The sequence below is a fragment of the Oncorhynchus masou genome, chromosome 1, assembly GCF_036934945.1.
Source record: "Oncorhynchus masou masou isolate Uvic2021 chromosome 1, UVic_Omas_1.1, whole genome shotgun sequence".
NCBI lineage: Eukaryota > Metazoa > Chordata > Actinopteri > Salmoniformes > Salmonidae > Oncorhynchus > Oncorhynchus masou.
In genome coordinates, this window is record NC_088212.1 from 26,878,848 (window position 1) to 26,904,173 (window position 25,326).

General features: G+C 42.4%; 1 protein-coding gene and 1 long non-coding RNA gene across 2 annotated transcripts; one reads left to right on the forward strand and one right to left on the reverse strand.

The window, feature by feature from the left end:
* Window positions 1-1,670: 1,670 nt before the first annotated feature.
* asb6 (ankyrin repeat and SOCS box containing 6) lies at window positions 1,671-5,201 on the forward strand. The gene is made up of 7 exons (XM_064967100.1): window positions 1,671-1,827; window positions 2,212-2,361; window positions 2,536-2,717; window positions 2,799-2,905; window positions 3,031-3,139; window positions 3,580-3,666; window positions 4,140-5,201. The coding sequence occupies exons 1-7, from the start codon at window positions 1,796-1,798 to the stop codon at window positions 4,859-4,861; spliced, it is 1,389 nt and encodes a 462-aa protein (XP_064823172.1). The 5' UTR covers window positions 1,671-1,795; the 3' UTR covers window positions 4,862-5,201.
* A 2,934-nt stretch (window positions 5,202-8,135) lies between these two features.
* On the reverse strand, window positions 8,136-22,232 carry LOC135550193 (uncharacterized). Its single transcript, XR_010457091.1, has 3 exons — window positions 22,186-22,232; window positions 9,413-9,534; window positions 8,136-8,342 (listed from the first exon to the last, which is right to left on the reverse strand). It is a non-coding gene; the product is annotated as an uncharacterized LOC135550193 (long non-coding RNA).
* Window positions 22,233-25,326: the final 3,094 nt, after the last annotated feature.

Genomic DNA, 25,326 nt, shown 5'->3' on the forward strand with positions numbered 1-25,326 from the left:
CACAGACAGTGTGGAGTGAGAGGTGAAATAGAGGAGTCATTGTCTGTTCTATTGAGTTTTGATGTTGTCTTTGCCTGACAAAGTGATGTTAGGATATTAAAGTTAGCTCTTGTGCAGAATACTTTACGTTTTTACAGGTGTCAAGCTTATGGGCATGTGGCAGGAGGATGTAGGAGGTAGGGGTGGCAGGTAGCATAGTGGTTAGCGTGTTGGGCCAGTAACTGAAAGGTTGCTGGATCAAATCCCTGAGCTGACAAGGTAAAAATATGTTGTTCCGCTGTTGTTCCCTGAGAAGGTTATCATTGTAAATAAGAATTTGTTTTTAACCAACTTACCTAGTTAAATATAAAGTTTCCTTGGTGTGAGAAGTGTGCATGAGGCAAAGGAATGTGTCATGGCATGTGTTGACTGTAGGGGTGCACATGGGGCTGAGGATCAGAAATGTCATGTACAAGAGAAGCAGGTTGAGGTTTCCAGGCTTAGAGTAGTGCAGACGTTTTCATATGTAGAGGAAGATGGGTCAAGGGGGAGGGATCCTGAGAGGAGTGGTGTGAGTAGTACATCTGTACCAGTACAGAGGGATTTTTTATTTTTCACCTTTTATTTAACCAGGTAAGCTAGTTGAGAACAAGTTCTCATTTACAACTGCGACCTGGCCAAGATAAAGCAAAGCAGTGCGACAGAAACAACAACACAGAATTGTTGGAATAAACAAGCATACAGTCAATAACACAATAGAAAAAAATAAAGTCTATGTGTGCAAATGGCATGAGGAGGTAAGGCAATAAATAGGCCATAGTAGCAAAGTAATTACAATTTAGCAGATTAACACTGGAGTGATAGATGAGCAGATGATGGTGTGTAAGTAGTGATATTGGTGTGCAAAAGATCAGCAAAGTAAATAAAAACAATATTGGGATGAGGTAGGTAGATTGGGTGGGCTATTTACAGATGGACTATGTACAGCTGCAGCGATCGCTGAAGCTAGTGAGCAGCTAACAGATGTTTGCAATTCGTTCCAGTAACTGGCAGCAGAGAACTGGAAGGAAAGGCGGTCAAAGGGGGTGTTGGCTTTGGGGATGACCAGTGAGATATACCTGCTGGAGCTTGTGCTACGGGTGGGTGTTGTTATCGTGACCAGTGAGCTGAGATAAGGCGGAGCTTTACCTAGCATAGACTTGTAGATCACCTGGAGCCAATGGGTCTGGCGACGAGTATGAAGCGAGGGCCAGCCGACTAGAGCATACAGGTCGCAGTGGTGGGTGGTATAAGGCGCTTAGGCCAACAAGTGATATACAGTATGTTTCAATAAAATTCAACTTTTAGCATTTATAGCAATGGTTATCAACTGTACTGCAGGGATGGAATGTAAGTCGCAGAAAATTGAGGTTGTGATGGCGGCTGCAAAGAGGTATTTGGGTGTGCGAGACTTGACATCAGAAGAATTACAGGGTGGGGGTGGTGTCCAATCCTTTCAGGTTGTTAGCTTAAATAGATTAAAAAAATAGTGGAGCAGGGTAGTGTTAGAGGGTGTGGTATTTGTTTATTTATTTTCTCAAGCAAAGTATAAAGGAGTTGTGCTCCAGTCTAGTAGGTGGCAGTAATGCAACATTTATTGGATGACAACTGCCGTTAAACCTCATCGAAGAAGAAGTATACTTCCTGTTTTGAAGGTAAGCTCGCGTTACAGCTTGAAGCCAACTAGCTAACGTTAGGTAGCTCGTTGGTCAATTTAAAAGCAAAACCAAATAGCTAGTTAGCTATTCTTGTTAGCTAGCTGGTACGTTTTGCCGTCATGTCAATTCTTGTTCTGTCGTTCTGCTCCAGGTAACACAAATGATGAACTAACTTTAGCCATGTCTGGAGCTACAGTTGCTAGCTTGCGTCTGCTGATGCCCACAGCTAACCAAATCGTATTTAGCGTTCAATGTTGGCTTTAAAGACTATAGCTAACTAGCCACAAACATACCAAATATTAATTGGTGGGTATATTAAATAGCATGTGGCAATAATTCTTACGTTTGCACTCACAACTTGCAGAATAAAGCTAGTTATGCATAATTCTGCACTTTTGTTTTGGGCGTAACGTTATACAAATCCCAGAGACCACCCTTAACGGTCTGAAAATTTCAGATAAGCACTATCAATAAAATAACTTATAACAGCCTGTTTAGCTAGTAATTATATTCCATTTGGGTGTAACTTGTCCAGTGTTCTAGCGCAAGCAGCAGAGAGTGGCACATCAGCCAAGAGCATGCCTTTCCTCCATGGCTTTCGCAGGATTATATATGAGTATCAGCCCCTGGTAGACGCCGTGCTGTGTGTTGTTGGTCTGGAGGAAGGGACAAGCACTGGAGAGAGGTGAGTGTACTTTATGTGATGCTGTGAGTCTGGTTCAGGGATAAGTAACTGCTATAGTAATTTGCACTGACACTCAAGTTCCACAATGTCAATCGATATGGCAATGTGTAAACTAAGCTGAAACCTCTATTGTGTATTTATCTGTATTTGACCTTGGTCTTATTGGATTTACAGGAGCCGTAGCCCGGAGGATGAGGACAGTCTATGCGGGTCTTTAGTGGAGCTACTGGAGAAGGAGTCCCAGTCAGCTGTGTTTGAGGAGGGGATCAGCTATGCTCTGTTTAAGGTTGCTGAACGGGGACTAGTCTGTGCAGCAGAAGTCCTTCTACGATATGGAGCAGATCTCAACTTTGAGGGTGAGAGGACTGACTTGTCATTCAAATATTAGGAGACTATTTGTCTATATTTTATTGACCTAAATATAATTTGATTCACAGACCCTGTGTCTTATTACAACCCACTGCACATTGCTGTACTGAGGAACAGGCCGATTATGGTGAGGTTGCTGGCTGGACATGGAGCTGACATTAACAAGCGAGATCGGGTGAGTACAACCGGTAGCAAGAACTTATAGCTGCAAAACATACTACTTTCTGCAGTACATTTCTTGCTCTGTATACAGAATGTGTTGTTATGGCTCTGTAACACAGTGTACTGTATCTTATGCAGATCCATGAAAGTAGCCCCTTGGATCTCGCCAGTGAAGAGGCAGAGAGACTGCCTTGTATGTGCACACTGCTGGACATGGGTGCTGACGTGAATGCAAGAGATAAAAATGGTGAGTTGAGGGCCTCCCGAGTCGCGCTGCGGTCTAAGGCACTGCATCACAGTGCTAGAGGCGTCACTACAGACCTGGGTTCGATCCTGGGCTGTATCACAACCATGGGGACTTTACTCGCTCAAGCGACTCCTTGTGGCGGGCCGGGCACCTGCAGGCTGACCTCGGTCGTCAGTTGAACTGTGTTTCCTCCGACACATTGGTGCAGCTGGCTTCTGGGTTAAGCAGGTGGGTGTTAAGAGGCATGGTTAGGTGGGTCATATTTCGGAGGCCACATGACTCGACCTTCGCCTCCCGAGCCCGTTGGGGAGTTGCAGCGACGAGAACAGATCAAAATTGGGGCGAAAACAATGGTAATAAAAAATGGTGAGTTGACATTTGACCTGTATTTACTGTGTATCCTCTATTTCAACACTGCCTTTTTGATCTTGTCCCCAAAGGAAAATCACCCTTGCTACATGCCCTAGCTAGCAGTGATGGACTCACTGTGCATAACACAGAAAACATCCGGCTGCTACTTCAGAGAGGTACTGTGCTATAAAATAACCATAAAAATGCACTATGCAAGAATCGCTCTTCATTTTCCTAGTTCTAAAAATTCGAATAGTTCCCCTAATTTCCGTTTGTGAAAAAACAAGCAAGTATAGTGTAGAGAATTTACAAAACTGAAAGACGCAAAAACTAAACTTAAGAACGGAAAGCATAGAAATACCACACACGGATAGAACATATCTACCGCTTCTTACACTTGCTTGACCGTACACATTTCTATGTGAATTTGGTCAGGTTGCCCAAAAGGTTACATATTGCCGCTTTAATTTGGAGTAGGCTTATGGGCAGAAAGACAGACATGCTAAACGTCAAATCAAATTTTATTGGTCACATACACAGTTAGCTGATGCTAATGCGAGTGTAGCGAAATGCTTGTACATCAACAACAGCAGAGCATGTTCAAATGTATTTATATTTAGGAAACTTTGTTGTTTGTTCCCCTCCTAAGGTGCAGATGTTCATGCTGCCACACTGGATGGAGAGACGGCTGTATCCTCGCTGGTCTTTCTGGTGAAGGAGGCTCTGGAGGGCTCTGTGGAGGATGCAGCTGAGATCGGCCGCTTCTGTCTGAGGGCCACGCGGCTGCTTCTGGCCCACGGGGCTGACCCCAGCTGCTGCCTTACCCCCGACGGGGAGGAGGATGGGGAACCCTCCCTGACAGTGACCAGCCTGGAGCACTTTGATCGGCTCTTTCCCCTGGCAGTGTTGCTGCTGCAGAGTGGTGCCTCCTTCCACTGCTCTCGCCACGGACCCTCCTGCTGGACAGGCTACAGGCTGATATTCCAGAGGCTCCAGATGGCCCTGCTGGACTGTTCTGATGCAGAGCAGGCGGCTGAGCTCCTGGAGCAGGCTGAGGACCTCCTGGACTTGGCCCGGGTGTCCTCCCCAAGTCTGGCCCTGCCCCTGGACCTGCCTATGCCAGACCAAGACCCCAATGCACAGACATTGCGGGACCTCCATCGGCGTGTGGTGGAGCAGGAGACCAGCCCTCCCCCCCTGCGCTGCCTCTGCAGGGCCTTCATCCGGGATCACCTGCAGCCCTGGCCCCTGGACAACAGGGTGAAGGCTCTGCCTTTACCTGACAGACTGAAGGAGTACCTGCTTCCCGAACACACCCTGAGCCCCAAGCCAGGATGGGACTGCTTCAAGCCCCAGCGTACCCTGCGCTGACGACACATGTTTTTACACTGGTAACTGGGGATGACACATGGAGTAATTGACCTTTATCCTTTTGTAATGATTTGGTGTTAGGACACCAATCTATCAATGTACTCAGAACCTGCCATTGAGGCCTTTGTTTTTTTGTTCAAGTGTGTGTGCCAAATCATACAGACAATCTGAATATGTTTACTATCACAAGATCAGGATCACTTATACTCAGACATTTCTTAAGAATAAGTTGTGTAACTTCCATACGTTTGCACTGCTGGAAGGGTGCAGATGAGTCTTGTTAAATATTAGCAAAAAAGGTTGGACTTTGTCATCTAAATAAAACAATCAGGATCAGTTATTCTGCATCTTTTTTCTGTGTCAGCGATAACAGTTGAAGTATAGTGATGGGCCACAAGATGGCAATGTTGTTCTTTGTAGCAGGTAGTTGCTGAAAAAGAGGTCAAATTACAATTTATATTATATTCAAGTGTTCTTAACACAATCAGATATCTCCTATTAATACTTCAAACACATTTATATATCTGATACACATTTCATGTATTTTCTTTGAATTCATGAGTCATTTAATCTTCTCACCTTCTCTACGTGTTTGCCCATGATTGTGCTGAGATTGTTTCCTTATTTATTTTAATAGCAATGACACAGATTAAATTTAAAACATGTTTGACAATTAACACATTACGGTATAGTAGTGTATGGTGACTATGGGAGTTGGTAGTGGTGTTGGTGTTGCTACGGAGTCAGAAGGTTGAGCTGAACGGCAGTCTGGTTCTATTGAGAGCTACAGGGCAGATCAGCCTGGCACAGAAGGAAATCTTTTTTTCCACTAATTGGTCTTTTGACCAATCAGATCAGCTCTGAAAAAGATCTTATGTAATAAGTCAGAAGACCAATTAGTGGAAAAAAATATCAGAATTGGGCTCCCTGTGTAAACGCAGCCTAAGAAACAATGCCCTTTCCCACCTGGACAAAAGGAACACCTATGTGAGAATGCTGTTCATTGACTACAGCTCAGCATTCAACACCATAGTGCCCCCGAAGCTCATCACTAAGCTAAGGACCCTGAGACTAAACATCTCCCTCTGCAACTGGATCCTGGACTTCCTGACGGTCTACCCCTAGGTGGTAAGGGTAGGCAACAAAACGTCCGCCATGCTGATTCTCAACCCTGGGGTCCCTCAGGGGTGTGTACTTGGTCTCCTCTTGTACGCCCTGTTCACCCACGACTGTGTGGCCAAACACGACTCTGACACCATTAAGTTTGCTGATGACACAACAGTGGTAGGCCTGATCACCGACAACGATGAGACAGCCTATAGGGAGGAGGTCAGAGACCCGGCAGTGTGGTGCCAGGACAACAACCTCTCCCTCAATGTGAGCAAGACAAAGGAGCTGATCGTGGACTACAGGAAAAGGTGTCAGAGGAAAGCCCATAAAAGTGTCAGACTCCAGTCACTCAAGTCATAGACTGTTTTCTCTGGTACCGCACGGCAAGTGGTACCGGAGCGCCAAGTCTAGGACCAAAAGGCTCCTTAACAGTTTCTACCCCCAAGCCATAAGACTACTGAACAATTAATCAAATGGCCACGGGACTATTTACATTGATCCACCCCCCCATTTGTTTTGAGCACTGCTGCTCCTCGCTGTTTTATCTATCCATAGTCACTTCACCCCTACCTACATGTACAAATTACCTCAACTAGCTGTACCCCCGCACACAGACTCTGTACCGGTACCACCTATATATAGCCTCATTATTTTGTGTTACTCTTTATCAATTTGTACGTTAGTTTATTTGGTAAATATTTTCTTAACTCTTCTTGAACTGCTCTGTTGGTTAAGGGCTTGTAAGTAAACATTTCACGGTAAGGTCTACACTTGTTGTATTTGGCACATGTGACAAAGTTTGATTTGGATTGCAGTGTATGTTTTAGGTGGCTAATTAGCAGCGCTTTTAGTATCTGCTGTGTTGATTTACCCTGACCCTAAAGACTCAATGTACTACTGAACTAAACGGACACGTGGGAACACACTCCTCCTTTAAAATGTTCTCTGAGCACATGTATTGAAAAGGGATTGCTACTATTTGTACTGTGACCAAGAAGCCAGATGATGGCAGTGTTACACAATGGGAGGGGGGGGGGGAGAGACCAGTGGTTGTTTTGGTTCTACTGACTACATCTACGAACTCCACAATATCCACTGCCTTTTTAGGAAATAGTTGTGTGGTAGATGGAATCCTTTACACTCACTTTCTTCTTAAGTAATTGAATGTCCCACATTCTACACATGACTCATTTTAGTACTTCACAATGCATACATTGATTTCTTGCCAATGCAGATTTTGTTCTAAATATTTGTGTCAGATTTGAGAATACAGATATGCAGTATTCAACACATGCATTGCAGTTCTACAAACAGCTGCTGTGGATGGTAGTGTAAATAGAGAAGTCTTGGTTGAGTAGTGGTTTTCTGTGGGACGCAATGGAGCTGTGATGACTGTCTGCTGGTGTGGAAAGGTTATTCAGAGTTTATTCTGAAACAAATCTGGTGTGATTCACACACCATCTCAGTCTTTTTCTGTATGGTTCATTCACCTTTAAGCCAATGCAGTTACACTGCTGCCACTGATTGTTGAAGCCGTGCATTGACAGATGCTACTATAGAGAGTCATTATTTTAATGCAGTTTTAGCTGAGTGTGTATGAATGTGTTTGAGAGAGAGACTAGCAAACTAAATAGGACAGTGTGTTACACAACTAACCCCCTCCTGACATTGCTGGCTGGGGCTGCGGTGGCTGCCTGGCTCGCAGACAGGCGCATTGACTCCTCTTCTTTATCTAGGTCATAGCCTCTGAAGAGAGAAGGCAGCTACAGCGGCAACTGCTCCACACGCACACGCACTTCACTCTCCTGTCTGTCTGAATCTCTCCACTCGCTCTGATGAAACCCCAACTTCAGCCGCTAGGGAGAGGGGGTGGGGTGGGTTGTAGTGGGGTCGAGGTTTGGATTAGAGGAAAAAAAGATTTGAGAGAGAACAGTAGGGTAACTTGGGGGGGGGAAATGCCACCAATAAGGGAAATAGCTTTTTTTCTGTCCGAAAATAGACAAGTTTGGTCAGATTTAGATATGTGCATACCGGCTATCTTTAGGCAAACACATTTTGAAAGGAAATAAGTATGCAGAATAAAATAAAGATATTTATGAGATTAGTGTGTTAAAATCAAATTGATAGGTTTATTTGGGCATTTTTTTTGGCTCATTGTGCTCTAGCGACTCCTTGTGTTGGGCCGGGCGCCTGCAGGCTACTTCAGTCCTCAGTTGAATTGTGTTTCCTCTGACACATTGGTACAGCTGGCTTCCGCGTTAAGCAAGCGGGTGTTAATAAGCGCAGCTTGGCGCGTCATGTTTCAGAGGACGCATGATTCAAACTTCACCTCTCCCGAGCCCATTGAAGAGTTTCAGCGATGAGACAAGATCTAATCAGGAAATTGGAGAGAAAAATGGGGTAATTAAACAAATATAATTAAAAAAAGATTACATTTTTTTAAACCATGTGGACGATTTATCTTTAGGTTCCCCTACTGGTAAATATATATTTTTAAATGTATAGATCTAACTTAATTAGTTTATATATATATATATATATAACCTTTTTCAAAATTACAAAATATTATATTAGTTTTGTTTGGGTGACGTAAAATGTTGAGATGAGACGGATGAGATTTTTAGTTAAGTAAAACTAGTGGCATCTAGGGAAAGAGTCCAAAATGTGGTGACAGGGGTTTCTGTAAGAATTACAGGAGGGGGGTGTTTAACCCCAAGCCACCCTTCTATAGAAGAAACCAATACAGAGATAGAGATGAGGACCAAGGAACATATAGTAAAGCATTTTTTTTGATACAGTAGAGATACATTTGATCAACTTGGTTTACACAGTCTGTTTCTTGTCTTGTGTTTCATGTTCCCTAAGCCCTGGCCTAAAACCAACCCCAGACTTCCACTGGCCTTGCGTTGGGATCATCACATTTTAGCAGGTGTGGGATTTGAGAAGGAGAGATCATTTGGTGGTGTGTACATGGACTGTGAAGGCCACCAGGGAGAGTTGGCAAGGCATAACTTACCCCAGCCAACAAGCATGCAGAGGCAGATACATAGCATTCCCCAATGATGACCCAATGCTGCCAGCAAAAGGTGATAAAACCAAGAAACCAAGAGAGAGGAGCCAAGCCTCTCTACCTATCATTTATTGAGAAACATTGTGGCTGAATCTCACCACTGAAATTGAGTTATTGATCTATTCTCTTCCCCATGTTCAGTGTCTGTACAAGCCCATCTGCTCATACTCTCACTCCTTCTCCCTGAATCCTTATTTCATTCTACCTTCTTTCTTTCCCTGACAGTGGATCATACTTTATTTTATTATTCTTAGGAATATTTCCCATTCCTTTGTTCTCCGCCAGCCATCTCTGTACACATTTCAATTTGTTTCATTATTGTCACTTACTCGGTTATTTCTCTCTGCTCTCAAGCACCCATTGAATGTTACCTGTTTCTCTGCATCTGCTTATTCCCATCATTATTTTCCTCATCCTTTCAGCCCTCCACCTCAGCTGCTGTAGCTGTGTCCCAGGGATGTTGTAAAGATGGAGAAGAGGCTTCTGAGTAGGCCTATATACAGCAGGGATTGTTTGGTGAGTCTGAGCTCTAATAGTTTTTTTTATGTTCTGACATAAAAACGTTTACAAGCACATGTTCACACATACCTCAAACTGTCAGCAGCATTACCACTGAATACACTGAAAAGATGATAGTTTATTCTCCAGTATGCATTTTCGAAGAACAAAGTGCTTAGATATTAGTGTTATGACCTGTGGTAACAGTGTTATAACCACAGGTTATAACACTTACCACAGGTTATAACACTGTTACCACAGGTTAACACAATGCCTACCTACCTATCAGTGTAATATAATAGTCAACTACTGCAGGTTACTCAGTGGACAGTAGACCAGTCCAGGACACAATCAATTGTCTCAGTCACACACTGTACACTGTCAAGAAGAAAAGAGATTAAGAAGTTGGGATTCTGGGAGAACAATGTAAGAAGGGGAATAAGAAAATGGAACAACCTGGCCACTAAAATAAACCATTCTGCTGTGTCTGCTTGGGGAATGGGATAGAAAGAAACCTCAAAGGGTTACATTCAGTAATAAATACAGTCAAGTTGTGCTCTGACTTGACAATGTTCCCCCTCCTCTCCTATTCTGCTACAGTACCTCTACCTTTGTCTTTCTGCTTCAGTTGAAACAAAAGACTGTTGACATCAGTAAGTGAAACTGGGGCTTGTTGAGAATTGTGGGACATTCATACTCCGTGAACCTGTTTCGGTAAGTCAATCCTTCATGGCCTGTTTAGTATCAGTTCCACTCTATTTGAAAAAGTGATTTCCAAAAAACTGTGATCAGCTTTGTGCAGAGCCCATTCTATTATAATAGTGAAGATACAAATGTTGTGCCGAATAGAAGATTTGAGGGTTGGTGTTCCTACAGTGGCCTTTCAGATGTTCAAGCATATAATATCCAGACAGAAAAACAACAACATTAAAAGAATGATGAAACAATTGTTAACATGGGAAATAGGACAGAAAATAAGTGATTATGATAATAAAATCATGATGTAATTTGAATTGATGCATAAATTAGTTCTAAATGCACCTCATGTCTCTCAATTGTCTGAATGATGTGGATAACATAACATTGTCACCACAATGACAAACACAAGCTGTTGTTGAGTGTCTAGAGCAGTTGATGACACCATCATATAGAGACAGATTTGTCATATGTCATGGTTAACATTGACACAATTCTAAATCTAAGATTACTACAGTCCTTTGCACAAACACGGTCTCAATTTGCGTGTATGTCTTCCACCCAGCAATGTGAAGACACAAGGTAATTACAGACACCACTGGACACTCAGCTGCTCCCAAAGCCATGAAAGAGTCAGGACTCAGAATGGCCTATGAGGAAGATGGTTAGGAGAAGACATGGAGAGATATGGTTAGAAGGAGAGATGTGGAGTAACACAGGACAGAGGGCATTGGGAGGTTGATGCTGGATAGCAGTTAAGAGAGAATAGGCATACAAACACACTAGTGTTAAGCAATGTTGGTGGAGTAATGAACTCCATGTAATTCAACTAGTAATTCAACTGCAGTGTAGTTAATTCATTTTTTTGCCATGTAGTGGTGTAGCTAACTACTGAAACTACACACTACTCTTTTTGCAAAAAGAGAAGAAAATATGGGTGAAATAGGCAAGAATTACCATTATTTTCCAGGCAACGTGGTAACGTGGTTTTTGTGTTTGTATTATTATAGTTTTATTTTTTTGTGTTTAATAGGCTAAATTGCACACTCGGTTAACATCTGACTCAAGAGTGATCTGTTCTTGCAATTTGCAAAAAAAAAATATTTTTTCTTAAGGGTAGCATTAATGTAGGTAACTTCTTCTAGTGTGAAATAATTGGTAGTTTGGTAAATTATGATTTCAGAGTAGCTTCCCCAACACTCGTTTTAAGCATTTTGTAGACCTATTAGTTATGGTCTCAAAGACTCTCTGTCCAAAATGCAGGTTAGCGTTTTTCATAATTAACCTTGTTCTGGAGGCAGCTCTGCAGAGTGGTCACTAGCTGGCACAGCCACAAAGTAATCAAATTGGATTTTAAGCCTAACCATAACACTAAACCTAATCATACGGCTAACCTTAATGCCCAACCATCACCTTAAAGTATGACCAGAAAGCACATTTTTTGTTTCAAGGAATTTTTACTAGCGGAAGTCGCTCAGTTCTGCCCCCAGGGCAATATCCCTGACAATAATCGTCAACCTGTGTCCAAAGCAGGGATCTTCTAAGTAAACACTCAAAATGTTTGTGCGTTTGTGTGCTCGCGTGTGAATAATCACAGACAGTCTCCCAAGACCACAGATGTGGTGACCTCATCTGAGAAGAATGTAGACCTACTCCTTCCTATTACTACAGTGGAGTTGATGAAGACTTACAAATGATTAATAGATGCAGGTCATGCAGCTGAACATGAAAAAATACAGCTAGCTAATGATTGGAAATAATGTGTACATCTTCACCCCATAATATCCAATGCTGAAGTACTGCAGCAGCACTGCTGTTTAACAGATATGCAGACATGAGTTTTACGGACTATTGTGGCTTCAGAGAGAGCCCCTTGTAAAGCTTTGACTGGAGGTTGGCTGGTCTGTGTGTACTTCAAACTTAGACGAGGGTAATAGGCCTGCATTCAGGGAGGGAGGGAGGGAGGGAGTGGGGGGGAGAGAAGAGAGAGAGAGCTGGAAGTAATGGCCCTGAGAGTCCACTGATTTGCGCTCACCACTGTTGCACGGATCAACACTCATTCAGTTTAAACTGTATATGTGGGTCTCTTCTTCGGCACCAGTGGTGTAGTGCTATTTTTTAGGTAAGGGAGTACAACAACAAAAAAGTTAACTAAGTCATCAGTTCATCAATCAAAGTTTGTACTGACAAATGTAGACTATTGAATAGCCTATCCAATTGCAAAGTCTGCCTATGCCCACAGACTTTGTCTCAAGAAAATTTTATATTTTTAATACCCTGAAACACCACATTAGACATACCTAATTTCAAATAGGCCATCACTACTATCAATCGTGAATGATAATTATTTATGTTTTACCGGTTAAATGTAATTTGGTTGATCTCAATCAGTTGGGAATATGCATTTAGTTCATATATGTATATATATAATTGTGAAAAAAAACTGAGTTGAAATGTATTTGGCTAAGGTGTATGTAAACTTCCGACTTCAATTGTATGTATATATATATATACACATTTGAAGTCAGAAGTTATATATATATATATATATATATATATATATATATATATATACACACACAATTGAAGTCGGAAGTTTAAGACGTTTCTACTGAAACTCGTCAGTCTATTCTTGTTCTTAGAAAAGAAGTCTATTCCAATGCATGAAATTGCCAAGAAACTGAAGATCTCGTACAACGCTGTGTACTACTCCCGTCACAGAACAGCGCAAACTGGCTTTAACCAGAATAAAAAGAGTGGGAGGCCCCGGTGCACAACTGAGCAAGAGGAAAAGTACATTAGTGTCTAGCTTAAGAAACAGATGCCTCACAAGTCCTCAACTGGAAGCTTCATTAAATAGTACCCGCAAAACGCCAGTCTCAACGTCATCAGTGAAGAGGCGACTCTGGGATGCTGGCCTTCTAGGTGGAGTTGCAAAGAAAAAGCCATATCTCAGACTGGCAAATAAAATATTAACATGGGCAAAAGAACACAGGCACTGGACAGAGGAACTCTGCCTAGAAGGCCAGCATCCCGGAGTCCCCTCTTCACTGTTGATGTTGAGACTGGTGTTTTGCGGGTGCTATTTAATGAAGCTGCCAGTTTATAATTTTAAAAGGCTAATTGATCATAAGAAAACCGTTTTGCAATTATGTTAGCAAAGCTGAAAACTGTAGTTCTGATTAACGAAGCAATAAAAATGGCCTCTGATGGGCCTCGGTATTGCACACAACTAGCCTATAATTCTTAATCATTTTCCACTGCCAGAGAAAAAACTGGGAAGACAACAACAACTTACCTACCTCTAGGCGGATATACATGTTTATTTGGTTTGTCATTCTATTGTTTATCATGGAATTTTTGTGGTAACTAAATATCATTTATTTAACATTTAATCCAATTTGTTTTTCCAGATATAGTTTTACCAGCTCCATGTATTCTCAAATTGAGAAAAGTGAGCTGCTATCTTGGGCTCCCCCAGCACTACACACCTGCTCGGCACACCATCCTACACTTTACTTATCACACTCTCTTAACAATATACTATCTGATAAGTATTAAAGGTGTAACTGGGCTAGTGCAAGTCAACCACTGAATGTCATGCAACCTTCATCAGAACTAATCCATGCCGCCATGCACTGCTCTGCCTCACTGGCTTCAGCGCCTCTAGTGGAAATGACCCTAATTGGGTAGAGCAGAGGGAGACAGTTGGCATGTATGTTTAATAAGGGCTTGTCTGTCTACACCTCTCCCTATCTCACTCTTCTCTTGGACCCTTTAGAGGGATTGCTGTAGTGCCACAAGTGCAGGTCTCAGCAGAAACCCCTTTCTATATTCTTCTGTTTCTTGAGCAGAAACCCATTTCATTTTTCTTATGCTTCTCGCTCTTCTTGCCATGTGGTCATGGTTACTGTCTGTGCTACAGTCCACCAAGGTATGCATCTCTGCTCTGTCACCAGCATCAGTTGGACTCAGTAATTTGCATCTCAGCCATTTGTATAGGCCATAGTCTTTAGATATACAGTGCCTTCAGGAAGTATTCAGACCCTGTGACTTTTCCACATTTAGTCATGTTACAGCCTTATTCTAAAATGGATTAGATAAATAACAATCTTCAGAATTCTACACACAATACCCCATAATGACAAAGGGGAAACAGATTTTTAGAAATTTTTGCAAATGTATTACAAATATTAAACAGAAATATCTTATTTACGTAAGTATTCAGACCCTTCTCCATGAGACTCGAAATTGAGCTCAGGTGCATCCTGTTTCCATTGATCATCCTTGAGATGTTTCTACAACTTGATTGGAGTCCCCCTGTGGTAAATTCAATTGATTGGACGTGATTTGGAAAGGCACACACCTGTCTGTATAAGTTGACAGTGCATGTCAGAGCAAATAAGGTCGAAGGAATTGTCCTTAGAGCTCTGAGACAGGATTATGTTGAGGCACAGATCTGGGGAAGTGTACTAAAACATTTATGCAGCATTGAAGGTCCCCAAGAACACAGTGGCCTCCATCATTCTTAAATGGAAGAAGTTTGGAACAGTGATACATGGTGGTGGCAGAATCATGCTGTGGGGATGAGAGACTAGTCAGGATTGAGGCAAAGATGAACGGAGCAAAGTACAGAGAGATCCTTGATGAAAACCTGCTTCAGAGCGCTCAGGACCTCAGACTGAGGCGAAGGTTCAACTTCCAACAGGACAACGACACTAACCACACAGCCAAGACAATGCAGAAGTGGCTTCGGGACAAGTCTCTGAATTTCCTTGAGTAGCCCAGCCAGAGCCCGGGCTTGAACCCAATCGAACATCTCTGGAAAGACTAGAAAATAGCTGTGCAGCGACGTTCCCCATCCAACCTGACAGAGATTGAGAGGATCTGCAGAGAAGAATGGGAGAAACTCCCCAAATATAGCTGTGCAAAGCTTGTAGCGTCATACCCAAGAAGACAGGAAGCTGTAATCGCTACCAAAGGTGCTTCAACAAAGTACTGAGTAAACGGTCTGAAATACTTATGTAAATGTGATATTTCAGTCTTTTCTATTTTATAAATTAGCAAACATTTCGAAACTGTTTTTGCTTTGTCGTTATGATGTATTGCGTGTGGATTGTTGAGGGGAATCAATTTCAATTTATCAATTTAATCAATTTCAGAATAAGTCTGTAAACTTAACAAAATGTGGAAAAAGTCAAGGGGTCTGAATACTTTCAAGAATGCACTGTAAATGGTTTTATTAAAATAGTACAACAGAGCACATTCTTTGTCACTGTTTGCCATAACAACCACAGCACTATCCTTGGATGGTGTATCCTCTACCTCTGTTGCCATATTTGACTCTGCGGAGTGTGGCTTCATCAACAGGGATCCGGGATGCCATGAGAGAAAGTTACGGCCACTTCAACAGACCCAGCCTGCCCTGCTCTAATCCCAGGGGAAAGGCTGCTCTGAACAACCTCCATCCAAACCCCAGCAAGCACCTCCACCTCAACTAAACATTACAGGCCAAACTGTGTATGAGACAGATAAATGGTGTGTGATTGTATGTGTGTAGGCCAATTGTGAACATTTGGATTTATGATATAACATTTACCTGTTATTTCGAACAGAGGAGACCATGATTACATCTGTACTGGAACCCAATGTAAATGTGTAAATGTGTGTGACTCATATGTCTCTGACTTTATCTCTAGATTCCTTCATTTAGATATGTTCTCCTGCTTAACAGCTTGTTGGGTAAGGAACAATCGTATGCTGGTTATATGCATGTGAAAAGCTTCATCAGGATGTTCGGGTGGTGTTCTGTCTCTAAGCAGTAGAGGGGGTGTCCAGGCAGCCATTACAGGAGACGGACCTGGTGATAGACACCATAGCGATGGTGAGGATGAAGGTGGCTGCTGAGAGGTGCCTGTGACTGGGGATGAATATGGATGAGAGGCCCAAGTTCTCCAGAGATGGATGGAGTGAGATAGATGCTCTTCCCTGAGTGCTCTGGAGGCAGGTGGAAGGATGTCCAAAGACCCCCACAAGCTCTGCTGACAGGAGCCGGCCATCACTCTAATTCATATGTTCACTTCTGCAACGCCAAACAGGGGAGAGAGATGTGGGGTTCGTGTCTGACTCATGGAAAGCCTAACGAGACACTGTATGATTTATTTATGAGAAGTGTGTGTGTGGTTTTGCTTTATTGTTATTTGGATATTTGTGATCTCTCTGCTTAAAGCATTGCTTCTCTATTCTACACATCCGTCTCTCTCCATTCCCTTGTTCTTCTCCTCTCTCCCATCCCACTGCTGTCAGTGAAAGATGGAAGCTGTAAGAGACGTGGAAATGTTGCAAAGACAATGCCTGCCACTCAGATATGATACAACAACAAATACGATCAAGATCCGTAAAGAGTCCTCCCAGCAGTATCGGCCTCACCGACTACCCAATTCAAGAACACTATGAAGGCAGTATGGAATGGAAGCATACAGTATATGATTCTGTGTTTCAGTGCTATATTTATTGTAATATCAGTCTATGCTTTTCAGTTTGCTCTCTAACATTTGTTTGATCTAAAAAATATTAAGGATGAGAGGAAGCTCTTGCTAAATAACAATTCCAAATGCCTTGTTGAGTAAGCACATTCACCTTCATCCAGTGCTACCAAGACATTATTGACTGTTACCTTCTAGTAAAGTGGGCATCTGATGAGATGGTTTAAGGGTACGTCTTTGCCGGATGACCGGACCTTGTCTCGTCAAGTCCACCTCCTGCAGACAGTGATCCTTATCCCATGTGGTCCCAGGCAGCAGATCAATAATCTCTGCTTTTAACCCACACCAATCACTGAAGAACCACAGCCTTGCCAAAAGCTGGCAAAAGCTGGCTTTTTGGCCTCAAGGAAAACGCTGTGTCTGGTGCAAACCCAACACCTCTCATCACCTCGAGAACACCATCCCCACAGTGAAGCATGGTGGTGGCAGCATCATGCTGTGGGGATGTTATTCATCGACAGGGACTGGGAAACTGGTCAGAATTGAAGGAACGATGGATGGCGCTAAATACAGGGAAATTCTTGAGGGAAACCTGTTTCAGTCTTCCAGAGATTTGAGACTGGGACGGAGGTTCACCTTCCAGCAGGACAATGACCTTAAGCATACTGCTAAAGAAACACTTGAGTGGTTGAAGGGGAAACATTTAAATGTCTTGGAATGGCCTAGTCAAGCTCAGACCTCAATTCAATTGAGAATCTGTGGTATGATTGCTGTGCACCAGCGGAACTCATCCAACTTTTTTATTTATTTATTTTATTTCACCTTTATTTAACCAGGTAGGCAAGTTGAGAACAAGTTCTCATTTACAATTGCGACCTGGCCAAGATAAAGCAAAGCAGCTCGACACATACAATGACACAGAGTTACACATGGAGTAAAACAAACATACAGTCAATAATACAGTATAAACAAGTCTATATACGATTTGAGCAAATAAGGTGAGATAAGGGAGGTAAAGGCAAAAAAAGGCCATGTTGGCAAAGTAAATACAATATAGCAAGTAAAACACTGGAATGGTAGATTTGCAGTGGAAGAATGTGCAAAGTAGAAATAAAAATAATGGGGTGCAAAGGAGCTAAATAAAATAAATACAGTAGGGAAAGAGGTAGTTGTTTGGGCTAAATTATAGGTGGGCTATGTACAGGTGCAGTAATCTGTGAGCTGCTCTGACAGTTGGTGCTTATATCTAGTGAGGGAGATAAGTGTTTCCAGTTTCAGAGATTTTTGTAGTTTGATCCAGTCATTGGCAGCAGAGAACTGGAAGGAGAGGTGGCCAAAGAAAGAATTGGTTTTGGGGGTGACCAGAGAGATAAACCTGCTGGAGCGCGTGCTACAGGTGGGAGATGCTATGGTGACCAGCGAGCTGAGATAAGGGTGGACTTTACCTAGCAGGGTCTTGTAGATGACATGGAGCCAGTGGGTTTGGCGACGAGTATGAAGCAAGGGCCAGCCAACGAGAGCGTACAGGTCACAATGGTGGGTAGTATATGGGGCTTTGGTGACAAAACGGATTGCACTGTGATAGACTGCATCCAATTTGTTGAATAGGGTATTGGAGGCTATTTTGTAAATGACATCGTCGAGGATTGGTAGGATGGTCAGTTTTACAAGGGTATGTTTGGCAGCATGAGTGAAGGATGCTTTGTTGTGAAATAGGAAGCCAATTCTAGATTTGACTTTGGATTGGAGATGTTTGATGTCGGTCTGGAAGGAGAGTTTACAGTCTAATCAGACACCTAGGTATTTGTAGTTGTCCACGTATTCTAAGTCAGAGCCGTCCAGAGTAGTGATGTTGGACAGGCGGGCAGGTGCAGGCAGCGATCGGTTGAAGAGCTTGCATTTTGTTTTACTTGTATTTAAGAGCAATTGGAGGCCACGGAAGGAGAGTTGTATGGCATTGAAGCTTGCCTGGAGGGTTGTTAACACAGTGTCCAAAGAAGGGCCAGAAGTATACAGCATGGTGTCATCTGCGTAGAGGTGGATCAGAGACTCACCAGCAGCAAGAGCGACATCATTGATGTATACAGAGAAGAGAGTCGGTCCGAGAATTGAACCCTGTGGCACCCCCATAGAGACTGACAGAGGTCCAGACAACTTGAAGGAGCTGGAGCAGTTTTGCCTTGAAGAACTGGCAAAATTCCCAGTGGCTAGATGTCCAAGCTTATAGAGACATACCCCAAGAAACTTGCAGCTGTAATTTCTAGAAAAGGTGGCTCTGCAAAGTATTGACTTTGGGGGGGTGAATAGTTATGCACACTCAAGTTTTCCGTTTTTTTGTATTATTTCTTGTTTGTTTCACAATAAAAAAATATTTTGCATCTTCAAAGTGGTAGGCAAGTTATGTAAATCAAATGATACAAACCCCCCAAAAATCCATTTGAATTCCAGGTTGTACTGCAACAAGATAGGAAAAATGCCAAGGGCGTGAATACTTTTGCAACCCACTGTATCAACCCCTAAAACATGTCCATTAATTATAATCCACATACTAATTCACATTTCCTGTTGCTGTAGGATTATTTTCCTGCTGTAGCAAACTGGCTCAAATGAAAATCCTACATACAGTATGTACAGTGCCTTTTAGAAAGTATTTATTTCCACATTTTGTTGTGTTACAGCCTGAATTTAAAATAGTCTACACACAATACCCCATAATGTCAAAGTGGAATGATATATTTTATAAATGTTTACAAAACTAATAAAAAATGAATAGCTGAAATGTTTTGAGTCAATAAGTATTCAACCCCTTTGTTATAGCAAGCCTAAGAGAGGAGTTAAAATGTGCACACATAATAAGTTCCATAGACTCACTCTGTGTGCAATAATACTGTTTAAAATGATTTTTGAATGACTACCTCATCTCTGTATCCGACACGTACAATTATCTCTAAGGTCCCTTTAGTCGAGCAGGGAATTTTAAACACAGATTCAACCACAAAGAGCAGAGAGGCTTTCCAATGCCTGGCAAAGACAGGCACTTATTGGTAGATGGGTAAAAAAGCAGACATTAAATATTCCTTTGAGCATGGTGAAGTTATTAATTACACTTTGGATGGTGTATCAATACACCCGGTCACTACAAAGATACGGGCATCCTTCCTAACTCAGTTGCCAGAGAGGAAGGAAACCACTCAGGGATTTCACCATGAAGGCCACCAATGGTGACTTTAAAACAGTTACAGAGTTTAATGGCTGTTATTGGAGAAAACTGAGGATGAATCAACAACATTGTAGATACTCCACAATATTAACCGAATTGACAGAGTGAAAAGAAGGAAGCCATTACAGAATACAAATATTCCAAAATATGCATCCTGTTTGCGACAAGGCACTGAAGTAATACTGCAATACAAAGTGTTATGTTTGAGGCAAATCCAATACAACACATTACTGAGTACCATTCTCCATATTTTCAAACATAGTGGTGGCTCTATCATGATATGGGTACGCTTGTAATCGTTAAGAACTGGGGAGTTTTTCAAGATAAAAAAAGAAACGGAATGGAGCTAAGCACAGGCAAAATCCTAGAGGAAAATCTGGTTCAGTCTCCTATCCACCAGACACTGGGAAATGAATGAATCTTTCAGCAGGACAATAACCGAAAACACAAGGCCAAATATACACTGGAGTTGCTTACCAAGAAGACAGTGAATGTTCCTGAGTGGCCGAATTACATGTTTCACTTAAATATACAGCAAGACTTGAAAATGGTTGTCTATCAATGACCAACAACAAATTTGACAGAGCTTGAAAAATAATGGACGAATGTTGCACAATCCTGGTGTGGAAAACTAATTTTTTATTTAAGTTAGACAAGTCATTTAAGAACAAATTCATATATACAATGACTGCCTACACAGGCCAAACTCTAACAACACTGTGCCACCCTATGGGACTCCCAATCACGGACGGTTTTTGATACAGCCTGGAATTGAACCAGGGTCTATAGTGACGCCTCAAACACTGAGATGCAGTGCCTTAGACCGCTGCACCACTTGGAAGCCCATGTGAGACTTACCCAGAAAGACTCACAGCTGTAATCGCTGCCAAAGGTGTTTCTACAAAGTATTGACTCAGGGTTGTTAATACTTTTGTAAATTAGATATTTATTTATTTCATTTCCATTAAATGTGTTAACATTTCTAAAAACATGTTTTCACTTTATCATTGTCAGCTATTTTGTGTAGTTGGGTGAGAGAATAAGTCAACGGGTATGAATTCTTTCTGAAGGCACTGTATGTCCAATTATGAATGTGCTCATATCTGCATGTTTCTGACATGAAGGGAGTTGATAAACCACATCACTGTCAAAGACTGAGGTCTTAAATTATCAACTTGAAGGGCAATCCAGGAGAATAACCCACTGAATGACAGACAGACGCGTCTGGGCTCAGTTTAGACAGGATGATTGAAGCAGTCAAACAACTTGCTGACATGTCTTGTCTTCTGCTCACAATTGAGTTATATTCTACTCTAATCCTTCCTTCCAATAAGATTTGCCAACAGGCCACCAATTTCTTGGGCAACAAACTTTGCAGCAATTACATCACTTTTTTTTCAATGCATATTTTTTTTTTTTCTTGTCACTGAAAGCTTCTTGTTTAATTTTGATAGATCTAAAAATCATTCCCCCAAATGAATCTATAGATACAGTATATATTGTATGTTCTTGTACCATGACAGGGAGTAATATTTTCATTAAGGCAGGTATTGAAGTGGAAAGAATAGTAGGACTGTGCATTGGCATACACATTGTCACCTCTACTTATCGTTTGTGACTAGCATGGCTTCCACAGAGCGGCAGCAAGGTTGCACTCTGGCTGCACTGCAGAGCCTCTCTCTGCCAGTCACGCTCCCTCACATTAGGCTGGCATGGACTGATGCAGCCTCATAAATACAAACACATTCCCCACAGCCACCGACCGACCGCCCACCTGCCTGCCTGACTGATCGACTGCAGGAGGCCACACCAATTAACGCATGGAGCAGCACAACTATTTGCATACATATTAAAGTGATGCCTCAGAAAAATACAAAGAGGGAGAGGGAGAAAGTGGGAGAGGAAGATGGAGCGAAAGAGAGGTTACACAAACAAGGCTTAAATCAAATATGCAGGAGCTAGCTAGCATCGCTCAGGAATAAATCTGCATGCTTCCACGGGCGAGCGAGAGAGCCCCACTTGAACACTGAAGTGGCTGACTGTCAGAAATGCACATGGTCAAGAGGACACCCTACAGGGCACCATGGTATTGATCACAGTGTAATGTCAAAATACATAGAATGAAGCCCCTTAGAACAGTGAACCATTGTGATGGCTATGCTGATTGGCTGGACTAAGCCAAGGTGACTGTATATGTGAGAAATAAAACAGTGTGTCCAGGCAGTGTGGAAAAATATAAATGTACCTCATTTAGCAATGGAATCACCTCAGTTTGTGTTGTTTCTGGCAGTGTTCAGGCAAGGAAGCTCAATGTTCTTAAAACACAATGTACTGGTCTAAGAATTGGGAGTACTGCCATGCTGGGTTTTCCCTGCTGTGTGTGTGGGGGTAGTATTCTACTTGTTGGACAGCCTTGAACCCTTTTTCCTGTTTTCCAGTCTGAGCATGGGGCAGGGAACCAGAGCATTCTGTACAGGTGATCCTACGCACAGGAAATGGAAAACTGTGGAGGAAACTAGTAACAGGATATCTTGGGAATAACATAAAGGGTATAGTGAGAAAGATCTGAAACACAAGGTTGATTTATGTCGCCACAGAAAAATCTATTGCATGTGGTTAGGAATGGAGTGTTTTCTTTCTTGTTCTCTCTGTGGGCCATGCACATACAGAACACACAGAAATATTTTGTCTAAAGCTTAAGCTCTGTGGAAAAAAAGCTCAATTTCCAGACTTTTTACTGATTTCTCCCCCTTTTCATAGCACGTGTTAAATTTAACATATGTTTTCATGTGTGAATGAATTTAATTACTTACATCTGTTTTCCACATGTAACATCAAAAAACATTCTATAGTACAACAGTCTGAATTGGATCATACTGTATATCCATGTTATGTGGTAATTAAAGCTAAATCCAGCCTGTTCATTAAGTTTTCCTTTTTATTTTTAATGGATGCAGCGTCGTATAGAACCTATGCCACTTTCAACACACCTTGCATACTGTATATTTAGCAGTGACTGATGGTAAAACTTAGGTATGTATTATGATTCAAGGAGGTGTTGGCTCCATAATGAGCCCACAGCAATACATATTAGTCATATTTTATATTAAGATGGCTAGCAATCTCTTATGGGTTACTGACATGTTAACATTTGCTTTCTTCATTAAGAGTTTTGAAATGGGAGTGTAGCATTAACAAAGTGGAATTCTGGCAATATACAGTATCAGGTTTAAAACTGGCTATTCAATTTGCAAGAAATATTCTATACCTTTCTTTTTCTTGAAAAGGTTGCAGGTAGTCTCTTCTGCTGTCTATCATAAGGATGCTACCTGGACCTGGAGTGGTAAAATATTAATAAAACACAATTTCTCTGCCTCCACCCTCATCTCTATCCTGCTCTTCCCCCTACATCGCTCTCTCTCCCCTTGTTGTTCCACCCTCATCTCTATCCTGCTCTTCCCCCTACATCGCTCTCTCTCCCCTTGTTGTTCCACCCTCATCTCTATCCTGCTCTTCCCCCTACATCGCTCTCTCTCCCCTTGTTGTTCCACCCTCATCTCTATCCTGCTCTTCCCCCTACATCTCTCTCTCTCCCCTTGTTGTTCCACCCCATCTCTATCTCTATCCTGCTCTTGTTGTTCCACCCTCATCTCTATCCTGCTCTTCCCCCTACTCTCTCTCCCCTTGTTGTTCCACCCTCATCTCTATCCTGCTCTTGTTGTTCCACCCTCATCTCTATCCTGCTCTTCCCCCTACATCTCTCTCTCTCCCCTTGTTGTTCCACCCTCATCTCTATCTTCTATCCTGCCCTTGTTGTTCCACCCTCATCTCTATCCTGCTCTTCCCCCTACATCTCTCTCTCTCTCCCCTTGTTGTTCCACCCTCATCTCTATCCTGCTCTTCCCCCTACATCGCTCTCTCTCCCCTTGTTGTTCCACCCTCATCTCTACATCGCTCTCTCTCCCCTTGTTGTTCCACCCTCATCTCTATCCTGCTCTTCCCCCTACATCGCTCTCTCTCCCCTTGTTGTTCCACCCTCATCTCTATCCTGCTCTTCCCCCTACATCGCTCTCTCTCCCCTTGTTGTTCCTGCTCTTCCCCCTACATCGCTCTCTCTCCCCTTGTTGTTCCACCCTCATCTCTATCCTGCTCTTCCCCCTACATCTCTCTCTCTCCCCTTGTTGTTCCACCCTCATCTCTATCCTGCTCTTCCCCCTACATCTCTCTCTTGTTGTTCCACCCTCATCTCTATCCTGCTCTTCCCCCTACTCTCCCCTTGTTGTTCCACCCTCATCTCTATCCTGCTCTTCCCCCTACATCACTCTCTCTCCCCTTGTTGTTCCACCCTCATCTCTATCCTGCTCTCCCCCCTACATCTCTCTCTCTCTCCCCTTGTTGTTCCACCCTCACAGTAACCTTGCGTTTGCATATGTAAATTTACCACGCTTGCTTGGTGGAGACAATTGTATGCATCTTTACTGGCCTACAGCCTCATTCCTTTGTTTCCCCTTTCAGCACCTTCCCTCTTTCCTAATACACCGAAAGCAGTTTGCAGACTGCATTGCAGGGAATAGAAATGGTCTGCTTGCGTTTTACAAGTTTATAGAGTTACATTAGAGCAATGAGCATCTGCTTGGGGAAATGTCTTTTGTTGAATGATATAATTTATGAAATTCAAAGATCCAACATTAATTAGTATACCTTTACCGTTCCCATTCTCTTTTAACAGCCTTGAAGAGAATAGTGTTTTGTCACGCTTATGAATCTATATCCCTTGTGATACACAAGGTGTCACCAAAACCCCACTAGTACACTCTGAGACTATTTTCTCTGTTAAAACAGACAGAAGCACTGCATTGTCACTAGCTGCCGTTTCTCCGTCTTACTGTTCACTAATTTCTGAAGCCCATTCTTTCTCACTGAGTAAATTGAGGCTACTTGTCTACTTCCTTGCATGGTTTCTCCTTGGTTTGACCATTGAGCTGTTTGAACAAGTAATGGATTTATTATCAATTGTGCTAAGGGCAAGTAAAGTAATTAACATGTTATAATATGGACATTTTTATACTGCTGCTTAAGTGTAAAATACAATCTGAGTGCTTATGCATCCTTTAAATGACAATATGACATTTATTTTAGAGTTAGACAAGGATGGCACACAAAACGGGCGTATCGCTGCAGGCCACATATATACGCATTAGCACCACTGTAGATGTCTCTCTGTCTGCCAGAGATGGTGACATGGTGTTAAACATTTGACCTTCATCCTGGTAGTGATTGGTGCTGTTATATGCCCTACTCTGACAGTGATGTTAACTGTGTGCGGCTGTCATAGTGTATGTGCCCTGACTTGACATTTGCAATGTCAGTGTCAAAAAAAAGGAAA

Excerpts from the sequence above, each read along its gene's own strand:
- asb6 (XM_064967100.1), top strand. The coding sequence starts at position 1,796 with ATGTCAATTCTTGTTCTGTCGTTCTGCTCCAG. Across the intron at positions 2,906-3,030 it reads ACATTAACAAGCGAGATCGG|ATCCATGAAAGTAGCCCCTT; the intron begins GTGAGTACAACC and ends TATCTTATGCAG. Across the intron at positions 3,667-4,139 it reads CCGGCTGCTACTTCAGAGAG|GTGCAGATGTTCATGCTGCC; the intron begins GTACTGTGCTAT and ends TCCCCTCCTAAG.